Source organism: Crocodylus porosus, unplaced genomic scaffold (assembly GCF_001723895.1).
Source record: "Crocodylus porosus isolate Cpor-Errol unplaced genomic scaffold, CroPor_comp1, whole genome shotgun sequence".
NCBI lineage: Eukaryota > Metazoa > Chordata > Crocodylia > Crocodylidae > Crocodylus > Crocodylus porosus.
Genome location: NW_017728909.1, coordinates 68349421 through 68366043, shown reverse-complemented (window position 1 = coordinate 68366043; position 16623 = coordinate 68349421). Strand labels below are relative to the sequence as shown.

The window sequence follows — 16623 nt, the reverse complement described above, 5'->3', positions numbered from 1 at the left end:
AGGACAGAGGGGATGGCTGCAGCTAAACACCTGTGTGCTCCCTCTCCTGGAAAGCTGTCTAGCAGTGGACATCTAACAGGCTTATTTGCAGTTAGTGTCTTAGATTTTATATATATGAACATCCAGTTATACTAACTGTAAAGGAATCTTGATTATGAAAGAGAAGTCAGTGAGGAAGAGAAGAAAGACCATGCCTTTGAGCACTAGTTGGGTTTCTCCAGGCAAAGTTCTGGATGCACAGAGTACTTGCTTCTTAGTTTCTTATGCCATGATCGTAAAGTGAAAGTTTTTATTTTGGTCTGTCATAGATAATAGCTCAGAGGCAGAGAGCTGAAAGCATATAGCATATGGACATGGTAAGCTGCACTCCATTTTCACAAGTAAAACAGTTTTCTCTTTGGCTTGTTACATTTTAATTAACTAGATGGAAATGAAACTTTATAAAGGAATAATCTAAGAAATCTAAGTCCCATTTCTTGTACTCCATGCTGGACAACAGACTGAGATCAGGATAGCAAGGATGTTTTTCTGGTAGTTTAGAGAAGTGCAAAAAAGCTGCAACAAAGGCTGACGTGTTACAGACTGACTGTATTTGCTTGGAAAAATCACCATTGTTTGCAACAAAACAGTTGAGAGCATATCTATCCTGCTATGTATGAAGAATTCTTTAGAAAATACAAAAACGGTTTTTAAAATTAGAAAATACTGCATGTTCAGCCAGTCAATTCCCTTTATTGGCATAACATTCCTAACCTTCTAATTTTGAATGGCATTTATAAATATTCCATTTGGTCACTTGGACAACAAAGGAGAAAGAAGGCAGCATAACAAAGAAAATCACTACTTTAACAGTTACATACATCTGCATCCTCCTCTATTTTTAAAATATTTTTATAAGTACTTTCTAATTTATTGATATAATTTACCTTTATAATTACTTGAACTTTTAAGAATAGGAAGGTTCTTATTTTAGAGGTTCATCAACATATCTAAACAAAAAGTAGATATAATGAATTTAGTTTAACATAGACCTTTGCCTGTACTGGTCACTGGACTGCTAGACAATTTAAATTTGAATTGCCATATGAAGTATGCTTTGGGAACCTAGTAGAAATAGCAAAGGCATAACTGGGGTCATATGAGCCCAGTATTCTCTCCTGCCATGGGCAGGGGGTCGGACTTGACGATCTGCTTAGGTCCCTTCTTCCGATCCGATCCTGCATCTGTGAACTTTGAATGAGGGCTTAATACTACCTTACTCTTACTGACTGTCATATGATGGCTCTTTTGGTAAGTGCCTGATGATCTTTTGCAGCCAACATGATAGCTGCTAAGCAATCTTTGAAGTGAGGTGAAACAGGGGAGACTTGTGAAAAAAAATTCAAATGGAGACTCGGTGAGTTTCAGGAGCACTATAGTGAAGCCCCAGGTAGGAATAAGTTTTCTAATCTGTGGGTAGAGTACATGAATAGTTACTTGAGAAACATCTGTTCTCTGATGTAGAAAAAAAAACACACAAAAGGATGGCAAATTGAAATTGCAAGATGGACCTCAATGGATCCGAACAAAAGGTTTTCTGGTTTAAGTAGAATTAATTACAAAGGAAGTTGGATATTGAAACTTGGACAGGTCAAAACTTTTCCATTAAAAAAAAAAATCATCTTTGCCTATCTTTTTCCTTTTTCTTTTCAAAACTGTTGGGCTACCCATATGAAGAAACTTTTCCATTAAAAAAAATCATTTTCTTCAGATTCATAAGAGTATGTTTGTCTGCTCTCTATCAGGATGGCCTAGATCAGGCAGGAAGTAGTCCCTGTCAATGCTACTCAGAGAACTCCTTAAATGGGCTTGACTTGCTTATGCTACAGCCTAGTATACTGGCTGCCTATACATGTGCTTAGGGATGGTGCGCTACTTAAAATGCCTCACTGTCACGTATATTAAGTCCCCACATGTTCAAAAATGATTGCGGGATGCTTTATTTAAAGCTCATTTGATGACGTTTAGATGAAGTGCCCCAGCAGCTATTTTTAAATATGTGGGGGCTCACAAACGTGACAGTGAGGCCATGGTCAAGCGTGCTAATTAGAATGCGAACCAGCACATGTACAGGCAGCCACCAGTTTTTCATTCTACAGGTCGCGATTTCCTAAGATGTGCGGTTGATGTTAAGAAACTGCTCCTCGGTGACAGACGGTTTACAGGACACAGAGAACAAAACAACTACATGGAAAAGACAAATTAACAGCTTTTGACACTCTCTGTGTTTTTAGCCATGTTGTTTAATCTCTACATCAGCAGACTTTCACTTATTCATTAATTCATTAATGAAAAATGACATCTGTTTCAGCATCTAAGCTCAGGCATTTTCTGACCCTGATGCCACTCCGAATGTCATAATACGGGCAATCTGGACCAGTACTATAGCAGCACCCACCTTCAAACAATGGACAAATGTATTCCACTTTTAATGCATTTATTACTCTAGATCTGAATACATCATCCAATAGACAGCACCTGAAACATAAACAGCCCTTAACTGTGTCTTGGGTCTGATCTTGGCATGCTAACCTTTCATAAATTCTAAAGAAAAGAGATGCCAAATCAGCACATGCAATAACCCTGTAAGCAAGCTGGTTGCTTTAACAGATCAGGCCAATGCACATATCTTTCAAATGTCTGCACCTGCTATTTAACTGCAGAATATTGCACTCCAATCTGCTGCCACTCAATGCATGTAAAGCTAACTGACACCCAACTACATTCAACTCTATATATTTTACCAAAAACCTTGTGACCTCACAAAGAGAGAAGAATACTATGCCTGTATAGCACTCACTATATATTCACTGTGATCCTGCAACAGTCAAACTGATGGAAAAAGATCTTTATTAATACTAAATTACCATTTTATATAGATCTTTTTATCCCACCTGCAGTTTTTACACAATTAAGATGCTCTTTGAAGTCTGATGCACCACCCCAGGACATATTAGTATAATCACCAGTACACAGCAAAAGGAATGATCTTCATCAGTAATAACAAATAGGATCTTGCCAACCCTAAAATGTATCTCGACTTTGACCTATGAGCTCTATGGATAGGTTTAGCAGTGATCACAGTTGCTGTGCAGCTATACTTCATAAACATCAAGAAAACCCATACACAGATAAACAAACATTGGTTCAGAATGCCCCATGTCCAGATGGGATGATGGTTTGAGTCAACAAAAGCTTCCGGTGATTCGTTGTTCTGTCTCAACAAGATATGCATTCATAGGTTGTTTGTACATGCCACGGGGGTTTAATCTGATTTAGTTCTCCCTAAATTGAAACGGTGGGTTTTTAAAAACACCGCTTCAGTTTAGGCAGAATTAAACTGAACTAAACCCCCATGCTGTGTACACAAGGGTGGAAGCCCTATCTTTACCTGCCTGTTTGGTGGCAGGGTGGGGGCATGAGCTTTCAGTGGGCTGAGCAATCCCTGAGCTGAGTAGGGGCCCCTCAGATGGCACCTGTCCACTTGTACTCAGCCTGGGCAGTCTCAGGGGGTGTTCTAGGTGTGGAGGGAAGCACCAGCCCCCCACAGCCACGGACGGAAGCACTGGGCCCCTGCACAACTCAGGCAGGCAGGAAGGCTCCGAAGAGGGAAAAAAAAAAAAAATAGATCAGGCTCGCCGCTTTTTTTTTTTTTCCTTCAGTATAGCCAATGGACTTGTAGAAGCACTGGGCCCCTGCACAACTCAGGCAGGCAGGAAGGCTCCGAAGAGGGAAAAAAAAAAAAAAAAGATCAGGCTCGCCGCTTTTTTTTTTTTTCCTTCAGTGCAGCCTCCCTGCATGGGCTGCCACTGGATCCCACAGCCTCTGAGCTGCGCAGGGCCCACCAAGCCCTGAGCATGTCAGCTGCTAGCGCCCTGTGCACTGTTGCACTTTGTTACATAGCAAACTAAAATACCTCAGAGGTGTTTTATCTTGCTAAGTACCAAAGTCATTTAAAGCAGAATATGCTGCCGAGCGTGCAAAAAGCAACTCCACTAAAGTGGCGCACAAAGAGCATTTAAGCTGCTTTAAACGCCAATTTTGTGGTGTTTATAAAGGCCCACAGGTCTTAAATGGCAAGGTGTGTGTGAGAGAGTGTGTGTGTGTGAGTGTGTGAGAGAGAGAGTCACTCAACAGCCATACCAGAAGTCTGATGACATACATCTAGATGGAGGATCTGACAACAGTGCTACAGGATCATGTCCATGAGCTGGACAAGAGGTTAAATGAAATTATAATAGGTCTGACAGCAAAGACTGCCTTAGCCAATGCAGACTTCCAAAAACAACTGTGGTTCTGTCTTTTCAATTTGGAAATCACCCTTGAAATGGGTGGAAAATCATAGAACAAATCTGTTTCACTGCGGAAGGAAAGTGTTCAGCAAGGATACAGACCCATCTGGAAAAAAAGGTCTGATAGTTGTCACTTCCCTTGGTGACAAGCAAATCTATTCTGCGCTATGCTATCCCCAGTGACAGAGTATAATTCCTGTAACAAGTCTGTGCAAAGATGGTTTGTAACTAGTCAACAATTTCCTGCTTAGCAAGTCTGGTAGGTCACTGCTGAGGTAGAGGGCCATTAGGATTACTCCATTCTGATGACACACCATGTGCAAAATACTCCAGCCTTCAGGTAGGCTGAGCAGGATGAGGAGTGGATGTTCTCTGATTTCATTATGTAATGTCTGCTGCTGTGTTGCATACAAAGACTTGCATTACTAATTTTGCAGGAACATTAGGCAGGCCAACTTGATATTTGAAGCTTCAAAACAGCAACCTGTTGTTCCCACTTTCTAGTCTGGGAAAAAAAAATTCTTTGAATCTGGAGGGGTCCAAAAGCGCTTGCCAACCTGTCCTTGTGCCATCTATAAGTAATATTTTTGTCAGGGATGATACCGAAATGGACAACCCTATCCAAGTTTTAGTGTTACAACCATTAAGCAAATACTGCACAGTTACCCTGCTGTGGTGCCAAAAGCTTCCTGTTAGGCCTGTACGAATAGGGAAGTATTTGATTCAGATTCGATGGACAGTGATTTGATTCGAATACTGTCCCCATTCAATTCAGCTGACTCCAAATCTGACATACAGAGCTGATTCAGAGATTTGGAACAGCCAGGGAGAGGAAGGCACAGCCAAGCAGCTGTAGGTTCTCCCGTGGCTCCTTTGGCTGTGCCTGCCACTGCCCCATGGCTGCCCTGCCCTGCCCCGTCTCCCATCTGGCCCCAGCCTTCTGGTACTTTAAAGAAAAAAAAAAAAGAAGCACTGCACTCACCCGATGCAGCAATGGGGATCAGGGTATCTGAGGGCTCATGGCAGCAGTGTGGAGCAGCAGGGATTGCCCTACCCCACAGCCTGGCACCCATGCGGCAGCTGCCCCATGGTGCAGGTGCAGCGTGGCTCGACAGGGTGCTGTCTGGGAGCTGGGGCTGAGCAGTGCCGGGTTCCAGCTGACAGGTGGAGCCATCCCAGCTCCCAGACACCCTTCTGAGCCACACTGCACCCATTCCAGAAATCTTTTTTTTTTTCCCCCCCAAGAAAATTCATAAGATTATGCAGCCTTTGCTTCAAGAAACTGGTTTCTACATAAAACTCTTTCCAGTTTACCTTCCTGTTCCATTCTTTATGTTTGGTAAAATATATATCCCCAGTAATTCACTTTACTTAGCATAAGGCCACTGTTGAATTATTCTGTTTCACAGAAGGGGTTTGAAGACCTTTAACTACCAGAGGTCACTCGGTGTTTCCTTTCTACAAATTGTATTTTTGTCATATCCTCTGTGTCTTGGGAACACAGTAGCTTGTGTTAACCTTTGAGCAGAAAGATTGATTATACTGTGCCACAAAGACTTCAGCAGGGACGGTTTTGAACAAACGGAATGAAACGCATTAAGGCCTTTTTCACAAGGGGAGAAGAAATGCCTAATAACCACTATGGTGAATGTTATGAACAGATAATAATATTCTCAGTACTACATCTGTTGTATTCAATTTATCCAAGCTTCTATTGATGAAAAATCTAAATAATAATTATTTGCTTTGAGTTTCCCCTGCAATGACAGAGGCAGGGTAATAGCTCTGCTTTTGTAGTCTTAGAAGGCATTCAAATCTCCTGGCATGTCTAAGTCAGAGCATCATGTACATTATATTTACATAAAAGCATCATAGTGACATGAACAAAATTCCTTCCAGCCACCCTTCACCCTGTATTAGTACTACTGTTCCAGGACTGATATAATGAGGACAGTTTCACTGAGCTAAATTTTGTTTAAAATATCTTTATTTTCGATATTAAGAATCTAGTTATCTATTCTTACTCATGCTGAGTGGTAGCCCCCACTGAGTGATAAGCCACAGTTACTTCAATGGCTTTACCTGCAAAGTAAGGTCCTATTCATCAGGAGAAACATGGCAGAATTGAGTCTTACATTTGTTTCTAGTTTTTCCAAATAGTTTTATTAATGGAAAAACAACTTAAATTACTCCCCAGTTCTAAGGTCAAGTTACTTGGAAAAAGCTTCTATTGTCTAAACAGAAATTTTAAAGCACCCCTGTTGGTTTGTCATTTTTGTTTCACTTTAGTTTTGTACTAACCATTTTTCCCTGAAGGCAACCACCATCATGAAACATAGTCGCAGCATGAAAGCATAGAATACAGAATCCCTACTAGGAACACGCAACAACACATCTCAAACTAAATCCCTGTCCCCCTTTCCTTGTATATCCTCACCTTCACCAAACAACAGGCTCCTAGTGGCTCAAAGGAACAAGAATTTTAAATGCTGGGATCAAGGGCATCCATATCACTGACCTCATGATAAAAGTAGCTTTATTTCCTGGAGGCTCCAATGCAGACCAAGCCGCAGTACCTGGTCAGGATGAACAATATGGTACTCTTTTTCCTGGCTACCTCTCTTAAAATTGTTCTGGACATGGACAGAATTTAATATGTGGGAATATTCAACTTTGGAAACCTTGTGTTGTGATACGATTGTGTTTATTCAATAGCAACTGTTCCTGATTTGTCTCACTGACACTCCCTGGAGCTGCACATATTTTCTGGCCATTATTTAATAATATCTCCTTCCGAGAGACTGCTTTGGTATATACTCCTAATATCAGCGAGTATGCAAAAGGACTAAATTAATAGATCAGGAAATGGAATAGTTAAAAACACAGTAAGCCTCTTTGGGCACATCTAGACAAGCCTATACATGCCTCTGGCTGCATCTCAAAGCAGTTTGAGATGTGGCAAGAGGCACACTGGGAACAAAAAAAACATTCCCCGCACTGCATATTTGCAGTGGGGGCCAGGTATCCAAAGGAAAAAAAAAAAAAAAACCAGCAGAAAAAAAGTGGGACAGGGCACAGTCCACAACCATGACCTGAGGCAACTGGAGGTTCGGGTCCTCCAAAGAGATGCTCTGGTAGGCAGCCAGAGTGTCTCTATAGCTGTCCCTTGCCCAGGTGCTGAAGCATGATGCCTCCATAGGCAGGGTAGCCTGGACCAGTGCAGGCTGTGTGGACCCCAGCTCCATTGGAGGCAAATAAAGGACTGTGGCTTGGGGACATGGGGTTTGTGGGTGGATTGTGGGGGGAATGTGGGTGTGGGGGAGGCCATGTGGGAGAGGATGCTCAGGAGTGATGGGTCCCCTGCCCCACACTGGGTGTAGCTCCTCCCCCACACAGTTCACAGACTGCCCCCCTAGAGGGCCCACATTCCCCCCTGCAGAGGCTACAGCCCCGCCCTCACAGGGCCTAGAGCTCCCCTGCAGGGGCCAAAGCCCTCCCCCCATAGGACTCACATGCCCCCACACAAGCCCCCAGCCACCCTGCATAGCCCACAGCTCACCCACAGCAGCAGCCCATCAGGGTGCTCAGGGCCCCCTGGCCAAGCCTCTCCACAGCACGGGGCAGCATGGCTCAGCACAGCTCAGCCCCAGCCACCCAGTGCTGCTTGTGTCAAATTGCAGAGGCAGCTCCAGGTTGCTTGGGCTGTCACCTGGGGTCCCACACTGCTCACGGGTACCATCTGTTGTGCTGGGCTGGGTCCAGTGTATGCGGGCCTCACCTGGGCCAGTCCCATGCATGCAGAAGCCAGTACAACGTGTGGTCCCTGCAAGTGGCATAGGGTCCCAAGTTGCTTGGAGCTGCCTGGAAGTGCATGGTGGGTGTGCCAAGCTGGGTAGGGCCCACATGATGTGGCACAGGCAGCGCCAGGTGCCAGGAGGCTGGAGCTGAGCTGAGCTGCCCCATGTTTTCCTGTCCTGCACAGGGTGGGGGGGCTGTGTAAGGAGTTGCCAAGTGCCCTGATGGTCGCTGCTGCTGTGGGTGAGCTGTGGGCTGTGCGGGGTGGCTGGGGGCTTGTGTGGAGGCATGTGAGTCCTACGGGGGGGCTTTGGCCCCTGTGGGGGAGCTCTTGGCCCTGCGTGGGGGGGGATTGTAGCCTCTGCAGAGGGGAATATGGGCCCTCTAGGGGGGCAGTCTGTGAACTGTGTGGGGGAGGAGCTACACCCAGTGTGGGGCAGGGGACCCATCACTCCTGAGCATCCTCTCCCACATGGCCTCCCCCACACCCACATTCCCCCCACAATCCACCCACAAACCCCATGTCCCCAAGCTACCCACACAAACCCCTTACCCAGATACTTGGCTTTGTGGGTCAGGAGTGAGGAGACTGGGGCTGGAGGCAGGCTGTGGGTTGAGAGTTAGGGGCTAGGACAGGGGCAGGGCACTGGCATATCAGTGCTGCTCACCGCTTCACATCCTGGTGAGCAAAGTGGGTAGAGGCAGCTCTGATTTTTCTATGACAAAAAAGCCAAAAGTGAATGCCAGATATTTAGAATTTATTTTATTATGATGATAGAGACATTGGTAGGCTTCCAAATTGCTTTAAACTAGTAAATATATTGATAAACCACTGCCCAACTGATTTCTCTATAAATAGACACTGTTTTGGGTGTTTTAATGAGTGAATTTGGGTTTTTCATCAGAGAATTTGCGATTTTTAAACAGGGCACACAGGGATCTCTGCTGGTGAGACAAGTGGTGAGACCCGGGCAGAGAAGCCTGTACAGGGCCAGCACTGGCGACCCAACTAGGGGGCAGATGAGGTGGCTGGCCTGTTGGTCATTTGGGGCCAAGACGACATGCTTGGACAGCTCAAAGCAGCCCACCACAACAAGTACATCATCAGGGTGAGAGCTGCCCAGATGGCAGAGTGGGGGCATCCCATCCGAGTCTGGCAGGTGTGTAGCCATGCGGCAGGTCCAAGGGGGTGGATGCTGTTGCAGGTGGCAGCAGGTCACAGCCAGAGTGCTGCAACCCTCACTGCCAGAGTGCTGCAGTGGGTAGAGGGTACAGGGGCCATTCCAGGTCAGGACTCCTTCAGCAGTCCAGCTGGCACAAGAGGCTAGTGTCCCCAGATACCAACTGGCTCGCCTCAGAAGCCCCTGAGGTTAAGTAGCCATGCTCACCAGGGCAGGTTTTTAAACTGCTGGGGCCAGCACAGGTGCTGGCCCCAGCCTTTAGATCTCTCTGGCTGCAGATCTGGGAGAAGCTGGGCAGAGTCAGTTTGCCCCAAGTGGCACAACTTGCCCTATATCAAAGTGCATGTTCGGACATGTGTTTCTGAGGCAAAAATCCCCGGCTCCAATTTGAGCTGCTGCATGTGCACATGCCTGCATATGTGGATGCACCCTTTTTGTCTATCTGCTTGTTTTCAATACTCCAATAAACAGCACAAAAAATTATCACTAAAATACTAGTCTCTGAATAAATCTAAAGGACGAATTTAAATACAAAAGAAATTCATGCAATTTTTACAAGCTGAGTTAGACATCTTCAGGACTCTGATACCTCCATGTACCTTACTAGTTTAGTGAGTCATTTGGGAATACTTGCTAATATGCCTGTGTGGCTACAGAACACTTTTGTACTGTGTGGTTTGCAAACAAGAACTGTATCTCTCTGTCTGTTTCTCTTGCTACCCTCCTGCTTTAGTCCAGATATAATCTCTCAACGATTGTATCACTGTATTGCTTCCTTAGAAACATGAACAAAGAAACAAAGTAGTAATGATAATTCTAAATGGCCAAAACAAAAGCATAAATTCCAAAGACAAAGTAACAACAGTGGCTCTGATTTTTCCTTCACTACACCTGTGTAAACACTAATAATACAACTGAAGCAAAAGGAACAATGGTGTAAAATGTGTGTGAACAAGAAGAAAACATGGCTCAATGAGGTTTAAGAACACAAAAAAATTCTCCCGATTGATTCTTCCTCAGTTTTGATGTGTTACATCACCAACACAACCAACTTCAAATGGACAACACAACCAAGCCCCAGTTACCATAGAAACATGTTCGATGAGGATATATACACTAAGTCACCATCTCATAGCAAACAAGACTGCATTGCAGATACTAGTCTTTGAAACATATTTCAAAGACAACTAGAAATGTTTAAACCTTTCTGTAGGTTTAACTGTACTGAACATTACAAATGTAGTTAAACGAACAACAATATTTCATTCTAAGTAAGTAGCTGTGATCAGGGTGCAGTACCTTGTCAGAGTAAATATTGCGAGATGCTTATATTGTTGGTTATTTTGCATCTGAAGGAAATGTAACGTAAAAACATAGAAGACTAACGTATATATTGTTTTCCAAAAATAAATCCATGTCTTGAATACACTAAGATATGTTTTAAACTTAAACAGGAAAAAATAGTCTCTGAAACTTCAAAGTACTTTTTAATTGCTGCTCTAGCAGCTAGGTTATAAACATCATTTTAAAAATATGATTGTAACTTTTAAATTTAGCTAGTTTTGGAAAGTGAAAATGTATGAAATACAATTAAATAGGTTAGGGCAGAGTAGAATATTCAAATGCTCTTGGCACTGACATACTTCTGCTCCTACTGAAGGCAAAGGCAATTTTATCACTGAAATTAATGACATCTGAGTAAGAATAATACTGAGTGCTTTTGAAACGTGTGCCCATATTTTCTGCAATCAATCTATTCTATATCTGCCTTCTTAACTCACTGTAATAATCTAACAATTTCAATTATTTCTTACTGTGTACTTACCAAAGACCTGGTAGTCTAACAATGGATACCAAATTTCTACTTCAGAGCGTCGCCTTATTAAAAAAAAAAAAATCTACTGCCAAATCAATATCCCTGATAATTGTACTGATATTACAGCTGGTCCAAAAGAGCCACAGATATGGCAAAATTATGACATACCTTTCCATGTATGAACACCTATTTGATGCAGTATCTTCTGAGGAGCATCTCAAAAGAACAAAGATTCATAGCAGTTGCTTTGCCATCACGTAAAATATACAATCACACAAAATTTATGCATTAATCAATTGACATACAACAAGAAATATGCAGAATTAACAACAACACACCATGCTTTACTAATTACATGTTGCATCAATATTAAGATACAAGAACTTGGTATTCCTTAATACATACATGGATGATCTCCCTACATTGTTCTATGCTTGTAAATCAGTGCTATGCCATTTCTTAATTCAATCTTTATTTCCTTCGCTTTAAGTGCTTTTCTAATAGTAGATCATATAACGAATACCGTAGCTCAAAACATACATAACATTAAAGTAATAAAAATCTAATATAATGGCTACTGAATTCTGATCCTGTAGAGCAGCTATTCCAGTGTGCCCATTTTAGCACTGCATGGGCAGATAAATTAAAATAGTCTTAAGTAAATCAAACCAGGAACAAATCTAATAATATTAAATTGCTCTAATGAATTTTACCTACAAGGCTGGGGACTGGTAATTGACCAATTTTTCCTGAATAATTCATTATATAAGACACTATAATATAGCTTTGCTTTGTAGTTGTTAAAAGGAAAGAGATATAAAACTATAAGATTAATTCATTATATAGTAGAGATATGGTTTAATGTTTTAAGTGAATGAAACTCTTAGTAGATATAGTAAAGAAATAAACATCATACATACCTCCATCCAAAACCTCCTCCTCTTCTCTTTTTGGCTGCTGCAGTAAAGAACTTTTAGCTGCATTCTTGTTTTCTAAAAAGAATTAAGAATATACTGATACATATGTGGATTGAATATAACATTACTCAAGGGTGGAGGGGAGAGACTTCTGAAATCAGAGGGTTTTTTAAACCATTTTGAAGACTTTAAGAATCAAAACTAAATCTATCTATGGGATTTATTAAAACAAGTTAAGTAACTGACCAATAATCTCTCTAAACCTTTTAAAACTAAAGCAGAAAGGACCAGTATAGCAATATATTACCTTTATATAATAGGATAAAAGTTACTTCATATGAACAAATTGCTTTTTGAACATTCAGTTTTATAATTCTTTTAAGAGAGATGTACCTATTTGTACAACTGAGATAATGCAAATCAAGGGGGGGTTAAATGACTTCCCCTAGGGCCACAAAAACCAATGAAAGACTCTTAGAGACTTCAACAGGGTGTCTGAGTTGCACCTATAATGAATCAGTGATAGGTAATGGAAACTCGGAGTCTTAGTTAATGTTCTAATAAACAGGTAGTAAACCCTCACTGGAAAATGCTGATAATGTATAGATGTGTTCATATCTGATACATCTTTGGGATTTGCTGCGTCAAGTTGGAAGGGTCTAAACCAGTGGTTCTCAACTGGGGTGCCATGAGACACTTTTAAGGGTGTTGGTGTGTGGATCCCACCACCATAGTTGCTGCAAGACAAAAACGTAGCTCTTGGTATCTGCTGCTAGATGGAACAGCCCTGCCAGCTTCCTGTGAAGCCAGATTGGGAAGCAGATGCAGCAGGAGTGGTGGCCTCTGGCTTTATTAGATTTATCCAAAAGGCAGTTGCTCCTGCCACAGCTGCTTCCAAATCTGGCTCTGCAAGAGATATGCAGGGTAGTCCTACGTGGCAGCAGTGGAAACAGCATGATGGTTGAGAATCACTGAGGGAAGCTAAGGCAATACAACAGTGATTCTTAACTCAGGTGTCCTAAATTTAGAAAAATTATGGATGACTGAAGATTGAGAATCCCTGATCTAAAAGGACCATGGAAAGGATGTGATCCTTTTCTTTCATCACATGGAAAGGATGTGATGCAGGAGATGGGATATGGAAGATTTACCATTAACACTTACCATCTTATGTTGACCATTTTCTAATGGGCGATGTAAGATGAAACATGTTTGAGAGGCACTCGCACACTGGATGCCTATTTTATATAAAGGGGATGGGTAAAATGGTCGATCCCATTAGTGGCTACACTCCTTTTCCCAGCAGCCCCTGCCCACATTGCTGCGGCTGGTTTTCATGAAGAACCCAGGATGGCTGGGCCATGACAGTGCAGGGCTGGGGTTTCCATGGAGACCAGCCCAAGCAGCATTGGCCAGCGCACAGCTGGGCAGGGAGCTGCTCCAGAGCTGGGGCTGGGATTTTGCAGCAGTGATAGTGTGGTCTCGAGATGGGGCTGAGCAATCTGGTGCCTGCATGCCCCTGCCCATAAATATATACACAATTTCATACATTTTGAAATCAAGAACATACAATAACACAATTTAAAAAAAAAATGTTATACTGTAATATAAATGGCATAACTAAACATGGCAAGCAATGCATTAAAGCCACACAATAAAACTGACTTCAGATCCAAAAATTATGTTTTACCTTCATGATGTCCATGTGTCATCATGATCATATCAGGCTTGACTGAGATAGGAATATTTGCTTCCTGTGGTATGTTTCTGAACATCTCTGGGTTAACATTCTGTGTACAGGTCATGTATGAAACAGCATGTTTGGCTTCCATGTAATACATAATATAGAAGTTGCACATTTCATCACTGGCTGTGCCCCTATAGGAACACAAGGTAGAATATACTTTTAAGAGTCTAAGAACAAAATGTCAGCTGTGCATATATATGTTATCAAATGCAGCTTTTAAGTCTGCCAGCAATTGCTAAAAAGGTTGCACTGAAGTGCTTTAGCAGCCCACATTAAAACACTTCACAGCCTCAACATAAAAGCCCCATTATCTCTAGCTTCTTCCTGTTTATATTGTATCATGCCAGTTTGCAGAAACTCCCTAAGCATCTCAGTAACACTTAATAATGATTAATGGTTTGAAACAACAGAAAATGGCATAGAAAAAGTTATTTCTGTGTTCAAATTGGCCTTCCTTCTTTTTTCTCCACTGTCCCTTGCATCTTAGTGTATACTTTTATCTGAAAGGGAGTATATCAGTATTAAATATTATTCTATTATTTATAATATTCCCTGTTGCAATCTCCTTCATCCTATCTTAAGCCATATTTACAAATTATTACAAATAATCCCACTGCTTAATTTCAATATTTCCTATTTGTGCTGCTCTGCTTTTCACATTCCAATTCCTTCATTTACTGACCAGCTACATGAGCTATAATACAGTGGCATAGGAAGTTTCAGTACATTTTAAGCAACATAAGCATTTCCCAGAGGGAGATGTTACTTCAGTCTCTAGGAAAACTTAATCACAAACCTGAGCCTCTGTAACGAAAGAGTCTGCGTTACAGAGATGACTGGAAAAAAATTCATTACTAACTGATAGAAATGGGCTTGAAGCAAAGTTGGACTATTCTGTTGTGCTACATAACTCTACCTTTGAGATAAAGCCACTTAATACAACAAGGAATTTTTTTCAGAAAAATACTTTATGGCTTAAAAAATAGCATATTGTTACACAATGCTGTTCCCCACCACCCCCTTCAAGCTATATAGGTTGATATATCTTTTATTTATAAGATGCAACCCTTAATAAATCTGACAATTCAGCAGACAACCTTTTTAGTGAAAGGTTTACAAAATAAAGGGATTTATATAGAGGATTTTTTTTAAATTAGCTTTCTCAATTAGCCAGCCAGCCCACACTCATAGAAGGGAACGGGGGTGGACTATTAGCTGTTTGCAAAAGACGTCAATGCTGACTTTTCTAGCAGCATCATGCAGTATTCATTTATTCACCATAGCAACAATAATGACACCAGTCAGGTGGGAAAAAAGAGATGGTTCCAAAAGGGGAATTGGTTTCTGCATGCTTTGAAAATTTAGTGCCCCTTGGAGACCACAAAAATCAGCCCGTACCTTTGGAAGCTCTGCTTAAGCATTTAAAAATCATTTACTTCTTCACTGTCTGACTCCCAATACCTGTCAGTATAATTGTCTCCTCTTTACAACTTAAGTAAAATGGTGATGTGCAACTTAAAAATGAATATAACAACATTCAAAGAAGTACATTTTAATATTTGACACAATTTACTAAAAACAGGTTTGCAAACATATGAAAATCCTAAACTCTTTGGAAAGATCCCTTCCATCACATATTCATGCCACTTATAACTACCCAGCTCCATGAACGAAAAAGCTTTTAATGAATAGAAGCACATATACAAAAATCATAAAGCTATGCCCAAGGCAGCTTAGATGGCAAAAATAGGGGTTTTTTACGCCTATTAATCACTTTATATTTGTCTAAACAAAACTTAAGTGAGCAATATACACTAAATAAGGCAATCATCCAGCACATTGATCAGGAAAGTGTTTAGAAGTGGTAGAAAAATCATTAAAGCTATCACTCAGTTGAACAGCAGCAGTTAAAAAAAATCAAAGAAGATACCAGGGTGTATTTATTACAAAAGAGGTAGAATACTAAGTAAGGGTTGATACTGAAGAATACATTTGTTGGATGCCAAATGGAATATGGTGTTCAGAAGCAAAGAATAAGAGAAAAACGACTTTGTTGCCTTTCAAATGGTGCAGTACAAGAAAATAAAAGCAAATACCAGATATGAAGAAAATGATTATGAGTACAATTTAAGGGAAGTGGATAAGAGTACCCAATAAAACATTTTCAATGGAGCAAATTAAATGTCTATCAAGCAGAAGTTTCAAGGCAGTTGAGAAATTAAAAATCTGGGAAATACAGTCTGATATTTAGGGGAATGAGTAAATTCCTATTTATTGAGTTAAACAAGTATAATAAATAACATACTCGCTACATTTTCTTTATAGTCCAGGAAGTGACAACTGCTATTAAAGCCTGGATAAAAACATTTTTCATTACAATACCTTGTTTTCAGCCACTTTGTTTTCAAAAATTGTAGGTGGGATGAAGAAACTAACAGAGGAGGTTCTAAAGCCTGCATGATGCAAGCAGTCATACTAAATGACCATGATGGCTCCTCCGGGCCTTAAAGAGTCTACTACTAACACTGCATAACTAAATCTGGCACGGCTCTTTGAAAACTCCTGGTGCTCTGGTGTAGTGCCTGAAGACTGGAAGAAGGCCAATGTGGTGCCGATCTTCAAAAAAGGGAGGAGAGTGGATCCGGCTAACTACAAGCCCATTAGCCTGACTTCTATCCTGGGGAAGATCCTAGAAAAGTTTATTAAGAAGGCCATCCTTGATGGACTGTCCCAGGCTAACATTCTAAGGGACAGCCAGCATGGGTTTGCTGTGGGTAGGTCTTGTTTGACCAATCTCATTTCCTTCTATGACCAGGTGACCTATCACCTGGACAAG

General features: G+C 41.5%; 1 protein-coding gene across 9 annotated transcripts in view; it reads right to left on the bottom strand.

The window, feature by feature from the left end:
- The window catches only part of PAM (peptidylglycine alpha-amidating monooxygenase), a 263686-nt gene that overhangs the window by 49343 nt on the left and 197720 nt on the right, over positions 1-16623 (bottom strand). For all 9 annotated transcript variants that reach the window (XM_019532420.1, XM_019532427.1, XM_019532419.1 and 6 more), the window contains exons 13-14: positions 13731-13918; positions 12044-12115 (exon numbers count right to left, since the gene is read on the bottom strand). In XM_019532420.1, coding sequence (XP_019387965.1) covers positions 12044-12115; positions 13731-13918 — 260 coding nt within the window. The remainder of the gene's footprint in view (positions 1-12043; positions 12116-13730; positions 13919-16623) is intronic.